This window comes from Lampetra fluviatilis, chromosome 53 (assembly GCF_964198595.1).
Source record: "Lampetra fluviatilis chromosome 53, kcLamFluv1.1, whole genome shotgun sequence".
Taxonomy (NCBI): Eukaryota; Metazoa; Chordata; class Hyperoartia; order Petromyzontiformes; family Petromyzontidae; genus Lampetra; species Lampetra fluviatilis.
In genome coordinates this window covers 3,343,054-3,361,305 of record NC_136327.1, presented here as the reverse complement: position 1 = coordinate 3,361,305, position 18,252 = coordinate 3,343,054, and the positions used below count along the sequence as shown (strand labels likewise).

Sequence of the window (18,252 nt, the reverse complement as noted above, 5' to 3'; positions counted from 1 at the left end):
AGAGCGCGATTACGATGAGACCGAGAGCATGGCGAGTAGCCGAGGGGATTCAAATGCGGCGACATTCTGCGGGCACCTCGCCCCGGTGTCTGTGGTCTGTCAACTGCGGACACTCGCGAAAACTGGAGTCCGACAATGTCGCGAATCGGGGAATTGGTGAACATTTCGTAAGCCCGCGGATATGCGGAAACTCGCGAAATCCAGAACTCGGAGCGTGGTCGAAAGCGCACCGCGATTCAGCGTAGATTACGCCTAGGTACGGTGCGAAAGAAGTTCAACATACGTAACATACGACCTAACGGAGCTTGGTTATAGCATTTACACAGCCATCGTGATAGATGGGAATCTATTAGCGTGGCTTTTAAACACACAAGCACGACTCGTGAAGTTTTCGATTTAACGCTTTCGTGACTGCAGGGATTCATATGCTTGGTTCTTTCGGTAAAGTCACGTAGAAGGGAAATAATAAAATAAGAAAAATAAAACATAATAAAAATTCTCACGACGTTTCGGCCACAACACAAGCAGCCGTCCTCAGGTGAAGAAACAGAGCTGCCGGAAAGACAGCGCTCCAATGAACACTGCTAAGCTTAGACGCTTTCTTTCCGACAGCTCTGTTTCTTCACCTGAGGACGGCTGCTTGTGTTGTGGCCGAAACGTCGTGAGAATGTTATTTTATTATGTTTTTAAATTATTATTTTATTATTTCCCTTCTACGTGACTTTACCGAAAGAACCAAGAATATAACTGTAGAATGTTAAGATTAGTTACGAAGACACTAACCAACGGTAATGTGATTACAGACACACACACACAACACGTGTTGACCGATTGCAGAGCATTTCTAATCTCATTACAGTAACGGGCTTATTGCACGTTGTTAACAATGGCCGGATGAAGGTTATGAGGCTAACATGAGGAAAGGGACAAAGTATGTATTACACATTTGAACAAAAAAAATGTAAAGTAATCAACCATATTTATTTAGCTAAACATTAACAAATGTATTCGACTCAAGGTAAATTCACCCAAAATAAATCACTCGCCCGCACGAAAGACTTCAAACAAACAAAAATATGTCCACCCCTCCCCACCAAAGCGTAAGCCGCTGTGGCAAAAGTCACAAATGAAGTCACCCTAATTCGAAGAACGGCACCTTTTCGGTTGGGGTTTCTCTCCTCTTTGATTTCGTGTGCTGATCTTAAAGGTGCATTGAAAAATTGTAATACTCCGATTGATGTTCCTGCTGTTGTGTAGTGACTCATGCAGCCAGCTATGGCTGCAGGGTTTTGGTAGTACATGTTGTTAATGACATTTATTGTGAAAATTCCGTCACAGTTCCTATGATCACTGTTTCATTGCTTTCATGGCTTTATTTTGGTGATTTCGAAAAGTTTTTTGGTTTGGCCATGTTTGTTTGTTGTAGTACAGAGTTAGATTGATGGCCTTAATCTAAGTTGTCTTGTTGTTGGTTGGTTGACTTGCATCCCACTGGGATTTTTGCACACAGCGTTGGTGTACGGTGATTTTTTTCTGCAATATTTTGCTGTCTTTTCTTGGATTTTCTGTTTGCACTTAGTCACATATTCACTTTAAGATGCTTTTTGTTCATGTTTTAGTTTTTTGTTTGTTGCGGTTGCACCCGATTCAAGAGCCGAATGGCTCACAGGGCTATACCTAATAAATGAACTTGAACTCCTTTCAGATAGCCATCGGGACCGACCCTCGGTCGTGATTCAACGTGGAACGGAGTGAGGCTCTGAATGATGGAGATGTCCCTGCGAACGCGATTGTCATTATTTAGTCCTTGATGGGTTCACTCCGTCCCTGGCTTCCAAGCCCCGCGTGTTACCTACCAGCCAGAGGTCGCAACCCGGTTTTGATTCCTTACCCGTACCCGTACCCGGCCGCACCAGGGTCGCAAACGGGTACGGGTATCGGGTACCTGATTGCGACCTCTGGGATGAAGCCATGTTGCAGGCGCGGGTGGGTTGAATCTAGGAACTTGAATTGTGAGAAGAGACAAGACGTTGGGAAATGAGTGACAAACGGTTACTCACCAGTGACTCACGATCTACCTGTACCCGTACCCGGCCGCACCAGGGTCGCAAACGGGTACCCGGCCGGGTAGCCGGGTATCGGGTAGGGTATGGGTATCGGGTACCCGGTTGCGACCTCTGCTTTCAAGCGTTTTGTGGGCCTGGCGCGGTCGCTAGGTGGCACTGTTGAAGCCAGAAAAATGTTGGGAAGCCCGAAAATAACTCGAGATTTGCCAGCCGTAAGGCTTACGCGTTAGTCTTTTTTTCCCCCTTCCTTAAGCCAAAACACCCGTGGTATATATATACATGTATTACACAATTGCCATTGTAATGTTCTTACAATGTCGTAGGGGTTGTAGCGTTAAAGCATTTTCCGGATTATAAAGTAAGACGCAACAACACCCCCCCCCCCCAAAACAACTGGTGTCAATGCAGTTACACAAATCTGGTCGGTCACACACACAAACCTGATTATAAGACGCGCTCTCAACTTTTGCTTTAATATACAAGGAGTGGTGGTGGGGGATGGTGCGTCTTATGAACCTGAGAATACCGTCAATTGGCAACAGAGAACGATGCAGATAAATTCTAGATTTGAAGCTTTCGTGACTGCAAGGATTCATATTCTTAGAATTTTTTCGGTAAAGTCACGTAGGTGAAAATTTAAAATTAATAAAAATAAAATAAAAATCACGACGTTTTGGAGGCAACACAAGCTTCCGTCTTCAGGTGGAACTGTCACAGCACGATTGCTGTCGTGCTGTGACGGTTCCACCTGAAGACGGAAGCTTGTGTTGCCTCCGAAACGTCGTAATTTTTCTTTTATTTTTATTTTTCTTTTATTAATTTTAATTTTTCACCTACGTGACTTTACCAAAAAAAACCTAAGAAGATGCAGATAAACCCGTTGTTGTGCCGTACTTCTATGCTCCAACGTCTTTGTCTCCCGCATTCGCCAATCTGCACTGACCAGCGTGGTGAAGTATGGTCAAACAACCCCCACCCCCCGCCCCCGCACGAAAAAAGGGTTAATTCGGCAAGAACCCATATCCATGGAGGCCCCAAGTCTTCCCCCTATTGTGTGTATAGTTTTGTTAAACTTAACTAAGTTTACATTGCGGCTTTAAACGGATTGCCGTTTTAGATAACTTGGCTTTTGTACATAAGACATTAATAATAATAGGAAGCTGAATGGCTTTCTAACTTGGTCTGTTTTGTCCGTTCATAATGTACCTGTCATGAAAAAAAAAGTACTGCACTACTATACACACGAATCATATATGAACGATCTGACAATTGTCTCTATTAAAAGTTTTCTTTTTAACTTGAAAGGTCTTCCTCCTGTGTTAATTACTATAGGAAGCACTGAGCTAATGGTCCAAATTCCACATTTGTATGCCAGGGAGGCAGTCTAGCCATATAGAGCAAAGGCTGCTGACTCCCCACTAAGTAGTACTCATTTTTATCCACCCAGTCAGAGTCATTGGCTGTCGATCAATGACCGGTGAAATGTCACGATATATTTTCAAAAAATGCGTGCTTTTCATTTCCGACACACTGTTAAGTTACAGGTGTCTCTTGAGAGAGAGAGAGATGCTGTTAATAAAAGTCAACGTCCTTGGACATTGGAACGAGACTAACAACGGAGACGCAGTCAAAGGATGGAAACGCGCTCAGAGGATGTCCATCGCGGAGATGGAGCGACGGGACCGGCTCGCTTGCAGGTGCTAGGCATGGCTACGGCCTGGGAGAGTTTGCGTCCAGCAGTCGATTAATCATGGCCAATGATGATGATCATGATGTCTAATCAAACGAGTAAATTAGAGAGGCACGTATCAGCCAGAACTCCACTGTGTCTCCACGCATTGATACGAAACTAAACTTTTACTGGTAGGAACCTCCTGGTTACACCAGCCCACAGGGAATTATTGTGTCCGTCCGTCCGTCGTGAATCCAAAAATGGGAGGGGTGGGGCTGGGTGGAGAGGGGAGGGTGGGGAGGGGCTGGGTGGGGAGGGTGGGGAGGGGCTGGGTGGGGAGGGGAGGGTGGAGAGGGGCTGGGTGGGGAGGGTGGGGAGGGTGGGGCTGGGTGGGGGGTGGGAGGGATGGGGCTGGGTGGGGAGGGGCTGGTCACCCCGTGGTGCCCTTATAAAACTCAACGTTTAACCTACTCACGCCGGCTTGTGCCCGCCCTCACAGTCGGGCATATTTGCAGGATACACCACGCCGCCGTCGACCCTGGCCATTGACCGAACAACCCAACGTTCCTACCAGCTCCCTCCGCAGGAGTGTGTTTTTTTTATTTTACCAGGGAAGGCCCACTAATCTGCCTAGCTCTTCTTCAGAAGCGACCTGGACACAATTGATATAGCTCAACAAAGTGGCTTTTCATCGCTTGGACTTTCATAGCAGCCAAATACTCCAAACGTTTAGTCCGTCGGTCGATTGGCTTTCCAGAGCAATGCTTTGACATAAAACTTAGCCGTGAAAAAACTGTCACGTTGGTAGCCCCTGAGCTATTTGTGGTAATTCCACATTCACATGTACGAGTGCCGGTTTGTTCCGGAGAAAATGTGCACATTATTCCCAATCAAGCCTGTGTAAATGATGCAGGGGCTTTCAGAGGAGGCTTATTTATATATATGTTCTTGCAAAGCACTCTGAATTTTTTACTCCAAAGCGTGAGAATTTAATAAAAGCCGGATTTTTTTTTTTACATTTTTCAGCTCCGCACTCATTTCATACCCAATTTGTAAACGCTTTTTGTAAATTGAAGCGTACGGGTTATAATTATTTTCAAGGAACACCACGCCAATTAACGAACGCAGCGCATTAATTAAACTTGAGCTGGCTTCACAGAAAATGCATTTAATATTTCAACTTCAGTTAAAGTGTGTTTTTTTTCCTTTGCAAAAAAAAGTATGCTTGTTACAGAAGAAAAATACTACTCTGAGAGACTATATAAACGTTTCCACATTATAGACTGTATATATTAACTGCAGTATATATAGTAATTTTGCCAAGGGACCTATTGTTGCAGGTGGGAAAAGTCTTCGGCTAAATGATCTGTCTCTTTCTTGCTGTATACACCATGTATTATTTCCACTCATAACTCTGCCAGAATATTTCACAGACTAGTTCACATCTCTCCGCGAGCCGCACTGCTAACAGCTAAATAAACGCGGCCAAGAGCCTTAGAAGGTATATAAAAAAAAAATCTATTTTCGTATTTATTCACAACAGACCATGCAGAACTCTGAAAAAGAAACGTGCAGACTTGTCGTGTAAACTTTGCACCAATTATCTTTCAAGCACTCTCCAGAAATGGTGCCGAGCAGAAATTATTTCTTCACTCGATCCGTGCTCACCAGAGTGGTGAAGTATGGTCAAACAACGACCCCCGTGACCGGCACGGCCTTTATATCCAGCAGTGGACTGACAGCTGGCTGTGATTGATTACTTCCGGGGTAGTAGTTGTTTGTTTTATTCGCGAACGTTGTAGATTGGTAAAAGTGATCTAGGTGTTTGTATTACTTTCTTAATATTGGAAAAATAAATACGGCGTGTGTATATGTAAATATCTACTTTTTCTTCGAGAGACTAATGTTATTTTTGTTTTACAATGTTTCCACTTACAGTTTGCACCGCCATAGGTATGCCGTCTACATTGCATTTGTTTCTACTTTAAAGAGTAATATTTGCCCTTAATTTGAATTGCATTTTTTCTTTGAATTACAAAGAAATACCAAATTGCATTTTAATAAATTGCAGGCACCGACTAATAATAATAATTATTAAATGAATGAAATGTCACAGCAAAGCTATTTTAATAAGGTAATACTTTTAAAAACATGCTCAAACTCATTATTTCCCTGACATAAGAAACCAATAATTTAATTGTACATTTTCTTCAAACGTTAGGCATGTATGAACTTCTTTCGCACCGTACGTAGCCAACCGTGCTAATCGTGTATTTCCCATACAACTATGAAAGGAGAACATTGATTTAATATAAAATATACTCCATAATAACATTAACTATTATTCCTCGATTTAAAGCTTTCGTGACTGCAGGGATTCATCTTCTTGGTTCTTTCGGTAAAGTCACGTAGAAGGGAAATAATAAAAGAATACAAATAAAACATAATAAAATGCAATTCTCACGACGTTTCGGCCACAACGCAAGCAGCCGTCCTCAGGTGAAGAACAGGGCTGTCGGAAAGAGAGCGTCTGAATTCAGACGTGGTGGCCGAAACGTCGTGAGAATTGTATTTTATTATGTTTAATTTTTATTAATTTATTATTTCCCTTCTACGTGACTTTACCGAAAGAACCGAGAAGATGAATCCCTGCAGTCACCAAGAAGAACTATTATTCCGTTACATTTATTTTTGGAGGTGAGCGGTGGCGCAGTGGTTAGCGCACTGCGCTGTGAGCCAGTGACCTATGTTAGATTCCCAGCCACGGTTCAGAGCAGTGGCGAGTGTTGGATGAACGGGTCGTCCATCCTGCATCTCTCCTTCACCAAACCTGCACTACTGACCAGCGTAGTGTTTCAGTATGACACAAACAACCCCTTATGACCGCCACGGCGCATGTAATGCCCTCATACAGCGGTGCAATGACAAATACCTTTCGTATCACGACCCATTGTTAATTTTCTCGCGTAAGTCAGACACATGTTAGTTTTTTGCTTGTAATGCGGTAGTTTTATTATAAATGTATCTTTGTCCAGGTCTCACTCGCTAATTGCTGGAGCTCCCCACACCTCCTATATCAAAGGCAACTCAACTCAAACCCTCAACCATTTCCAATAACACAGCAACATCAACACGGATTCAACACATTCGTCAGTAACAGTGTGTGTGCGTCCGTGTGTTGGCGGTTTTACAAGCACAACATGTATAAATACAACAGGCGACGTTTCGTGCAATGGGCCTTTCATCACGCGCGCCACTCTCATCGCCCCCTCCCTCACTCCTCGCCCAAAGACAAAGATCCCCCGTATAGCCTGTAACAGACTGTTGGGGCAAGTGCTGTTAGCCGGCACCTATGAAGGCCGGCACGGCACACAAGGGGGTGGGTGGCCAACACCACCCCCGGCCGCGTTTGTCTCCCCAGTGGCGATGTTTACACACCGCACCGGATACTCATTTGAGGCTGAGTCGACCTAGGGGAGGCCCAGGACTGGTTCAAATAATCGTCACCGGTGTTGGCCGTGAGCGGGAATCGAACCCTGGACGCCGGGTTCGTAGCGAAGCGTAGCGTTAACCGCTACACTACCGCAAAAAAGACAAAGATCCCCCGAATAGCCTTTGTAGACTTTAGGGGCAAGTGCTGTTAGCGAGCACCTATAAAAGCCGGCACGGCACACAAGGGGGTGGGGTGGCCAACACCACGCCCGGCCGCCTTTGTCTCCCCAGCGGCGATGTTTACGCACCGCACCAGCTACTCATTTGAGGCCGAGTCGACCTAGGGGAGGCCCACGACCGGCTCAAATAATCGTCACCGGTGTCGACCGTGAGCGGGAATCGAACCCGGGCGGGCCAGCTTTGCAGCTCAGCGTTAACCGCTGCACCACCGCTCCCTCCCCCCTCCCCTCCCACCCACCCCATCTCTGCGACCAATCACGGCTCAGCTCTCCCCAGCCTTAGGCCACGCCCAACGGGCCCGCGAGCGCCGTCCAATGGGGTGAGGGGCACCGGCGCCGGCGTTTGCGGGGGCCGCGGGACACGTGCGCCGAGTGGCTCAGTCGCTCCGTGCAGGCGAGAGGCGTGCACCACGCGTGCAGAGTGCGTGTCCAGGGGGGGCTCCTGTGTGTGTGTCCTCTTCAACAAAGGCGGACCCGGGCTTCTCGTCGTCTACGTCTCTGTCTCTGCTCTCGCTCTCTCTCTCTCATCGCCACCACCACTCAGTAACACAGGGAGAGAGAGACACACACGCAACTTACTTGGTTTGCGCTCACACTGCCCCGGCTACGTTGCTGTGAACTGCAAAGCGCGCAACACACCACGACTTCGAAAGCGACAAGGACGAATTTAAATATTTTTTAACAACAACAAAACAAAGTCCACCGCTTCTTGTTCTCTCGATGCTGGATGAACTCAGCTGTATAGATAGCTGGCATATACTTTGTTTTCCTATTTTAAACGTTATATATATTTTTTTCTGTCAAATAGCGCTGTGCAGGGCGGTGATTGAGTGAGTACAACAGCTTTAACATCTGCTGTTGTTAAATTGCTATATGCAACAGCAACATCATCATCAGCAGCAGCAGCATCATCCTCGTCGTCAACAACAACAACAACCACCAGCGGCGAGAGTAGCCAAGAAATTCTCGGACAAACCTCTCAAGAACTTTCAGGCTTGCTGAGATTTCCTCTCCTTGTCGCCTTTGAAAAAAAACCCTCCAGTTCCTACTACAACTCCTGCTGCTGCTGCTGTTGCCCGCACGCTTCTCGACATGTGGCTCATTCTCGTGTGGATGTGGGCGGCTGTCATAGGCAGCGGGACCGCCGGGGGAGCGAGACACTCGGTCTACTGGAACAGCAGCAACCCCAGGTGAGTCTCGGAGCGAGCGAAACGTCTGACTTGGATGAGTGAGTCGCGTTTGGGGTGCTGGAAGATGGCACTCACCCCCCCCCCCCCCACGGCTCGGGGTAGAGGATGCGAGGTTGATGAAGTTGGACTTGGCGCGAGTGAGTCGTCGAGGTCGCCTCAGCCTCAAAAGAGCACCCGGTGCGCTGTGTACATACATCGGCACAGGGGAGACAAAGGCGGTCGGGCGTGGTGTTGACCACCCCCTGATGTGCCGTGCCGAACTTCATAAGTGCTGCTCGCAAACAGCACTTGCCCCAACAGTCTGTCAAGGCTATACGGGGGTAGGGGTCTTTGTTTTTTTGTGTGTGTGTGGTCGAGTGAGTGGTCTCCGCTGAGTTGAGTGCGCAACTCGAGTCTGGTGTGGCCTTAAATAGGCGCTCGCAAATCGAGAGGGTTAAACGGGGCTCTGCGCGTGAGTCGCGTTGAGTGCGGGCAGCAGTGCGGTGCATCATCAGCGGTGCGCGCGGCAGTGTCTCACGGATCCCAGGCGACCCGACTTCGCTGCCCACCCCCTCGGTCAACATCGGTGAAGATTCTTGTTTTTTGAACCCGCCTCCCCTAGGTAGCCTCAGCCTCGAACGAGTGCCTGGTGCGTTGGTTCTGGGGAGACAAAGGCGGCCGGGCGTTTTGTGCCGCCGGCCAACCAGCTTGCCGTGTCTGCCTTCGACAGGAGGTGCCAAGGGCACTTTTTGCCGAGGCTGTGCCTGGGTGCGGCAAGCCTTGTGTTGAAGCGGGCGTGTGTCTGTGTCGCGTTGGCTCTTCAGTTCAGTTCCATGTATTAGGTGTAGCCCTATGAGCCGTGCGGCTCTTGAATCGGGTGCAACGGCAACGAACAAAAACATGAAAAAAATCTAGGAAAGAACAGCAAAATCTTCTTAATAGGTGCTCGCAAACAGCGCTCGCTCCCACTACGATGAGCGGATCGCGAGGGCAATGACAGTGGGCGCCTTTGTCTGCTTGCTCGTGGTTGGTTGGGGGGGGGGTGCGCGTTTCGTTAGCGTGCAAGCCTCAACGTAATAAAGTATGGTTCATAAAACGTAATAACCTCGCAATTAGTGTATCATTGCCGCTGTACACGCCTATTTAAATACCATCGAGTAGAGAGTGTGCACATTGAATGCATCATTCATCGTTTACGATCCTTTTATCAACCCACCGCTTGGATGAAGGCTTCCACCCACGCCGCGTTGGTCTTTGTTGTTTGACCATACTTCACCACGGATGGTTCCAGGGCGAGTTGGTTGAATTGGTTCTAGGGATCGGTTTTAATCCGTGACCGAGGTGTAGTGCGCTAACCACTGCCCCACCGCTCCACGCTCGATCATAATACATGACGAATGCATCGCTGCTCTCCAGATATTTCAAATATAGTGCACTTCCCCCCTCCATCCCAGCTTAAATAGTCGCTCCAAGCCTGGAGTGTGTCATTCAGACTCTGTCTCCTCGACAGACCTGTTCTCCACCTGAGGACGGCTGCTTGCGTTGTGGCCGAAACGTCGTGAGAATTTATTTTATTATGTTTTATTTTTATTCTTTTATTATTTCCATTCTACGTGACTTTACCGAAAGAACCAAGAAGATGAATCCCTGCAGTCACGAAAGCTTTAAATCGAAATTTAGTGCATCATACTTGCACAATAAACAAAACGAGTTGGGCATCTATCTCCTGCAAGTGCACGCTTGCACTCAGAGTAGACCGTGCACGCACGTGCTGATTGCTGGGCACCGTAGGTTGACGTATGCGCGTACAGTAGTCTCCAATATGCACGGGAGTTTGTTTTTTAAATCACTATTTCAGTCACTGCTGTGGAATCATCAGCATCATCAGCCGTGATGCGCAGACACTTTGATATTGGGGCTATACATCACCGTGCGGTGCTGGTGGCCGCCTCGATAACTACACAGATACCGCATAGACTTGGCATGTGTACGTGAACGATGTGTGACACATGAGAATCCACACGTAACATGGATCGGCCAATAACATACGTGTGCATGTATAAACAATGTGTCTTATACGCGACACGTATGTGCATGCCGAATACAATATGCATTTATGTATAATGCACTTATGTCCACTCAACGATACACGCGCATAGATTATGTGACATATACATACAGTACCTGTATATCCAAACATGAAAAGCCTTGCATAGGTGCACACACGCGCATGTGTTCGTATAAGTGGCGAGCCTCAATGCTTGTAAAGTGCTGTGTGTTTCTAAGTATGGGCACTTTATGCCGAAAGGCAGTAGCGGTCCTTTAATCATCATGATCAGACATGCTGGGTTGTCCCATCCAGCAGCAATCTTTAACCCGTGTACAACGATAGTGAATAACATGTCACGGCTGTTGTTGTGAACGAAAAGAAAAACGTTACATTGTAATGCCCGTGCTGCAACGAGGGTGAATCTTTACGCAGCAATGTGCAATATTCAAGTGCCTCTCTTATCCCATTGTCTTAAGAGCTGTTGTAGACTGGTCCGAGATAACGAAGAGTCTGGCTCTCATTATCCCGTGGTTGAAAGAGTGAAACATCACCAACCCACGTTTGTCGGGAGGAATGTGGCATTTCCCGCAACTGGCTTAAACTCGTCAACAGATGCCAACTGCCTTTTCATGTGCACAGCGTTGATCAATGGTCACATCAGACTGAACGTGCGGATAGTGTCGTCTCTAGCTTGCATTGTAAATCTATGTATACGAGGAGAGTGTGCGTGCGCGCGCGCATTTCCCAGTTAATGATAGGCTTGCAACATAACGCAACCCACTGGGCGGATAATTGTCTGTGCTATTGTGCAATTGATAGAAGTTTACATCAGCCAGCCGGGGCATGTTGAGCGAGAGGAGAGGAGAGAGAGGGGTTTGTGGATTGCGCCGTGAATTCCAATCGCTTCGGACCGACGTCAGACACCTTTGAATGCGCACCTCATCTCGGAAGCTGAGCAGGTCTCAGCCTGGTGGTTGGTTCTCGGATGGGTGGACCACCCTGGGGCTATCCTGGGCTGCGTGGTGACCAGGCAGAGAAGGAACCCATGATACAAAAAACAACTTCCAGCAACTTATAATCGTGTCATTCATTGGAGTAAATGTTCGCGCTGTACGGAATTGATTTGCGTGGGTATGTTGCTCGCGTGTTGCCGTGCGTGCGTACGTCGTTGTGTGTGTGTTGCCGTGCGAAAGTAGGTCGTGTGTGTTGCCGTGTATACGTACGTTGTGTGTGTGTGTGTCTGTGTGTAAGTACGTTGTGTGTGTGTGTCTGTGTGTAAGTACGTTGTGTGTGTATGTACGTTGTGTGTGTGTGTTGTCGTGTGTACGTACGTTGTGTGTGTGTCTGTGTGTAAGTACGTTGTGTGTGTGTGTGTGTGTCTGTGTGTAAGTACGTTGTGTGTGTATGTACGTTGTGTGTGTGTCTGTGTGTAAGTACGTTGTGTGTGTGTCTGTGTGTAAGTACGTTGTGTGTGTATGTACGTTGTGTGTGTGTCTGTGTGTAAGTACGTTGTGTGTGTGTCTGTGTGTAAGTACGTTGTGTGTGTATGTACGTTGTGTGTGTGTCTGTGTGTAAGTACGTTGTGTGTGTGTGTGTCTGTGTGTAAGTACGTTGTGTGTGTATGTACGTTGTGTGTGTGTCTGTGTGTAAGTACGTTGTGTGTGTATGTACGTTGTGTGTGTGTCTGTGTGTAAGTACGTTGTGTGTGTGTGTCTTTGTGTATGTAAGTTGTGTGTGTGTGTGTCTGTGTGTAAGTACGTTGTGTGTGTGTGTCTGTGTGTAAGTACGCTATGTTTGTGTGTGTCTGTGTGTAAGTACGTTGTGTGTGTGTGTGTGTATGTACGTTGTGTGTGTGTATGTGTGTATGTAAGTTGTGTGTGTGTGTCTGTGTGTAAGTACGTTGTGTGTGTGTCTGTGTGTAAGTACGCAGTGTTTGTGTGTTGGCGTCCTGATTTGCGTGGTGATCTCTCCCTGGGTACACGATGTCTTCTCCCACTCGAAGCCAAACTCTTAATTGATTTGGCCCAAGACATCGATAGAGAAGGACTCTTCTGAAAAACGAGTCTTGAGAATGAGCGAGGCTTCCCTGGGTGAATGACCGGCAACTCCTCTAAAAAGTTATATAAATACAAGGATAGGTTTTACCCTTTCTGTAAAATTATTATGATAGCCAAGTAATGGAAACGCGTCCGTCCGAAAGCACGTCCGGCATTGGAGATGGAGCGATGAATTAACCGCAGGTGCTGGATCCAGGATTATTGCTGCGTCGGTATAAACTTTTAGTTACTCATTCAAAGAAAACGCGTAGTGTATATGCAAAGGCTTAAACATTTTTCACTAAATACAAACACATATTTCCCCGGCACCTCAACGAGTACACATCGGCACAAAGAAGATGCACACTGGGCGTGATGTGCCCATCCGGACAGACCCCTGCTGAAGTGACAGTCCTCAGTATACGCAACGGCTCCTGACCAGCTCGGCTGTGCTCTTTTGCCACTTCTGGGAGACAGTTGTTGTGTCGCCGTGGTTGCGATGTCTTTGCCTTTCGAGTCACGCTGTCTCGCTCGTTGAAGGCTGCTTGAGCCAGTTCGCGCGGACCATTTCCCACGGTTCGATTCCCTGCCACGGGCGCTCACGCTGTGCAGTCAATGAATTCCGCGCGCAAATCACCGAAAGGGATTCGTAGCGTGGATGTTTATACATCGACGGTAAAGACTGCACCGTTATTTTTTTTAGTAATAGCCCATCATGTGATTTTTTTTGTCCGGATTATAAGACGCACGCCCGCTGGCAGGAGGTCACGGGACAGACCCAGTTGCTACGGGTCGACTGACCGAGATGACCGAGATGACTGGCTGATGCACCACCTGTGCCCCCTACTGTGCCAACTTGCTGTGCTTTAGCCACCCGGCGCTCCGCTCGTTGTTGTGAGCGTCGCTCCTCCGCCTTCCGTTGTTGTTGGAGGGCGACTGCCTCCAACTGCCCAGTAGCGTCCTTCACGAGCCTCCTCCACAGAGGCCGATCTTGACACCGCAGATACCAGTCATCGGCAAGTCCACTCAGCTCCACGTCCTCCTGTACCACGTCACTCCATCTCTTCTCTAGCCCGTGCCGCTCTCGTTTAGCCCCCTCGATCCGGCCGAACAAAAGCTGTTTAGGCATGCGGTGGCTGGGCATGCGGGCTACATGACCCAGCCAACGCAGCCTTGCCACACACACACACACAGCCACACACACACACACAGCCACATACACACACACAGCCACTGCTGCGTGTGTGTGTGTACAGAGCCTCTACCCACGCCGGAGCTCCAGATAGGTTTAGCATGCGACTGAGACGCTGCGCTATCGAGTGCCAAAGGGCATCATCCATTTGCGCTCTTCGCCTGTCCTGCAGAGAGTCCCAACGTGAAGCTCAGCAGCGAATATCACGCATCCATCTGCGTGCCAACTGTTGCACTGCGGCAGTTTGGTCAGAGGAGGATTGTGTTCGCTGTAGCTCATCGTGACTATCCTCACCATCTTCATCATCGTCATCATAATGGTTTCGTATATGAGTGCTGTATGCGAAAAGCGAAGCGATAAGACAAAATAGTGGTGATGATGGAACGATTCCCCCAAAACACACATCTACCGGAGTGTAAGACGCACCCCTAACTTTTGCTTCGGAATGCATGATGAAAAAAAAGTTCGCCTTATAATCTGCAATATTCTGTAATAATAACAGAGTAAATTCCAGCCATTTGTCAATTCACTCCATCCACCACGTGCCGCTTGGGGTTGTTTGACCATACTTCACCACGCTGGTCAGTGCGGGTTGGTGAAGTTGGGGGCAGCGGGGGGGGGGGGTCGGGGGATCGTGACCGATGTAGATATTACGCGGCGCTGATGTTTGATCTCAGCCGTGGCAGAGACTCGAACTCGTGGTGCTCTGGTTGAAAGCGCAGTGTCCCGCGCCGCTGCACCACCCAACGTCTTGAGACGTTCGTGACTGAGCGAGCGACGTCGATTCCAATGATGTTCTCGAAGGGTTCCACGCGTCGAATTCATACATGGAGGCCAGGCAGGGGTCGGCAACCTACGTTTCCGGAGCCGCATGCGGCTTCTTTAAGGAACCGACTTTTGTGACGTTATTTACGAAGGGGTCACGCCGTCTCTCTCGTATTCGCGTTGCATTGCGGCTTTTGAAATGTTGAGGTTTTTGTTGTTGTTTCGATTTAAAGCTTTCGTGACTGCAGGGATTCATCTTCTTGGTTCTTTCGGTAAAGTCACGTAGAAGGGAAATAATAAAATAATAAAAATAACACATAATAAAATAATTCTCACGACGTTTCGGCCACAACCCAGGTCTGTCGGGGAGACAGCGTCAATAACAGCGTCTCCTCGATAGCGTCATTAACAGCGTCTCCCCGACAGACCTGGTCTTCACCTGAGGACGGCTGCTTGCGTTGTGGCCGAAACGTCGTGAGAATTATTTTATTATATTTTTTTGTGTTGACCGAATTCGACCAGAAAATATCGCTTCTTCTTGTTATTTCGGTTGCCCGACCCCCCTCGATACATCGAGTGAGCGACGTCAATTCTCGTGACGTTCTAGAAGTTGCGAGAGAGTTGAAATTTCGCACAAATGCAGTCGAGTTTTCTTTGCCTGCAGCGATGAAAAATAGGAAAAGTTAAATTTCAGAACGTGGCCCTCCACCACGACCCCCGAGCGACTTGGATCGACGTGGGGGGCTGGGCGCGTCACGGAGCGGGCAGCTTCAGCCCGGAGCCTCGCTGATGCCGCTGCAATTGTCGGGTGGACCGAGTAATTCGCCTCCGGTGCGGACTGTGTGACGCTGAAGCCGATGGATAGTCGCTGAATCTCGCAGCCAGTGACCGTTGTCAGCTACCACCACGTGGCTATATACTGCACAGTCCGTGTTGTGTGTGTGCGTGCGGTTTACTGCAGTGATAAGCGTTGTGCTCTGTCCATACGGTGGCGTCTGGCCGGTGGTGGCATTGTGGTCGGAGTGCTGGGACTCACGATCTGAAGAGCCCCAGTTCAATCCCTCTTCGGGAGGCACCACTCAACGACCCCATCTGTAATCGACATCTTTTCCCGGATCGCCACAACGAAGTATCACAGTTCTAGATTTGAAGCTTTCGTGACTGCAAGGATTCAAATTCTTAGGTTTTTTCGGTAAAAAACCTACGTGACTTTACCGAAAAAAACCTAAGAATATGAAATACCACAGTGGTTTCCGGCACCGTCTTTGGTTCTATGGGATGGATGTACTTGACCGCCCTCTCCCACCACCGCCGTGGGAATGTGGAATTTGCACCGTTGGCTCGGGGCCCGCCAACTGTTTTGATTTAGTGTGCTGATCTCAAAGGTGCATTGAAAAATGTTTGATACTCCGACTGATGCTCCTACTGTTGTGGAGTGACTCATGCAGCCAGCTATGGCTGCAGGGTTTGGTGGTACATATTGTTTGTCGTTTATTGTGAAAATTCGATCACAGTTCCTATGATCACTGTTACATTGCTTTTATGGCTTTATTTTGGTGATTTAGAAAAGTTTTTTGGTTTGGCCATGTTTGTTTGTTGTAGTACGGAGTTAGACTGATGGCCTTAATCTAAGTTGTCTTGTGGATGTTTGACTTGCACCCCACTGGGATTTTTGCACACAGCGTTGGTGTACGGTGCTTTTTCTGCAATATTTTGCTGTCTTTTCTTGGATTTTCTGTTTGCACATAGTCACACAGTCACTTTAAGATGTTTTCTCGTTCATGTTTTTTTGTTTGTTGCGGTTGCACCCGTTTCAAGAGCCGAATGGCTCCCAGGGATATACCAAAGAATTGAAACTGAAAACTTAAAAAACCCACCAGTGTGTCTGGACCACGCCACGCCGTGGCTCCGATGTGTTTTTTGTTCTTTAGCGAGTGTGGCGGCAGCAGCGGCTGCTCGCTCGCTGCGTCTCGGGGCACCCACGGAACTCCGTGTGAATGGGCACTCTGAATAGCGGGGGATTAACGATTATTTGCTGTGTAAACTCCCAGCAAAAAGTGAAACAAACTTTGCCGCGCTGTGGTTTTCGGTGTTGTTCCAAGCTTTGTGTGGTTCTTACGGGTCGCTATTATAATAATAGCGACGATGTTACTGTCAGGCGCTTTCGTTTTTTCAGTCAGAGCTGCGTAAAATAATAAAGTAGATATATACGATGACAAATTGAAACTTTAAATGCAATACATATGCCGCTCAATAATGTGAAAGTGTAACTGAAATACATACTCGTACATCTTCTTGGTTCTTTCGGTAAAGTCACGTAGAAGAGAAGTAATAAAATAATAAAAATAAAACATAATAAAATACAATTCTCACGACGTTTCGGCCACGCTGTCTTTCCGACAGACCTGTTTTTCACCTGAGGACGGCTGCTTGCGTTGTGGCCGAAACGTCGTGAGAATTATTTTATTATGTTTTATTTTTATTATTTTATTACTTCCCTTCTACGTGACTTTACCGAAAGAACCAAGAAGATGAATCCCTGCAGTCACGAAAGCTTTAAATCGAAAAATACTCGTACATGTATTATTATGCAATTGTTATGTCGGTATGTATAGATAGATGTATTATGTACACGTGTATGTGCATTTAAAGTGTGTAACTTTGAACAGTGTCTACGCTTGCTATGATGGTCGTGCCACTGCTGGGTGAAGGCCTCTGTCTGCAAGCCGCCACCACCACCACCACCTCTCACAATCCTATAGACACCTGCGTACGAGCCCATTTCATTGCTCCATCTCTCTACGGGGGGACGTACTCTCTCGGATCCGTTCCGTATCCTTGGCGCGCTGCCCATGCGATGCTACGTGATTCGAAACCCTCACCCAGGAAAAAGCCTCGCATCGCCTCGAGATTATTTTAAGCAGGACCCTGCTAGTGATGTTTTAATATCAATTATTCAATGTATTGGAAGTAGGAGAGCCTCAGCGTGCTAATAAGGAAGAGATTTAGGCAATTGCTTATTGATTATTTTTTTTATAAGCTCGCGTTTGGTGTGTGAAAGTGGCCACATCGATCCCCGCCATAGGAACGTCGAATTGCCACCATTACGTTGAGAACACTGGACCTTATTGGCGCGTGTTAAATGATTAACGTCAGTTTATACGTCTGATCTGCATTGTAGACACAGATCTATTGTGATGGTGAATGTTAGCAGTGTGTGTGTGTGGATACCAAGCCACGGTATGGGGAGAGGGGGGGACACGCTTTCCCTTGTATATTTGTGTCTCTTAGCGCACTGTAACTTTATCCGGCTATGCGATATGGCGAACAGATTATAATCTCGTTCAGTCCCTGTATCTATAGTATGGCCCTACACAGCACGTGCATAGACTATGCATATAGACAAAGGGCCTTTAGTTTCGCTGCATAGGCCCTTGGAGCATATGCAGTTTGCGAGCATCTATTAAGAGCAGCAGGATGCACGCAAGGAAGGGTTGGTGGGCCCGGCCGTCTTTGTCTTCCCAAAGACTGATTATTTTTTTTAAAAGACCGCTACCAGGTGTTCATTTAAGCCTGAGTCGACCCACACATAGAGATAAAGACAACTATCCCCCGTATAGCCGTAGCAGCC

The 18,252-nt window shown here is 47.6% G+C and overlaps 1 protein-coding gene across 2 annotated transcripts in view; it reads left to right on the top strand.

Annotated features, from left to right (window-relative positions):
- The first annotated feature begins 7,729 nt into the window (after positions 1 to 7,729).
- The window catches only part of LOC144949293 (ephrin-A5-like), a 191,207-nt gene continuing 180,684 nt past the window's right edge, over positions 7,730 to 18,252 (top strand). For both annotated transcript variants that reach the window (XM_078879238.1, XM_078879237.1), the window contains exon 1: positions 7,730 to 8,599. In XM_078879238.1, the coding sequence (XP_078735364.1) occupies positions 8,502 to 8,599 (98 nt within the window). In that variant the 5' untranslated portion in view covers positions 7,730 to 8,501. The remainder of the gene's footprint in view (positions 8,600 to 18,252) is intronic.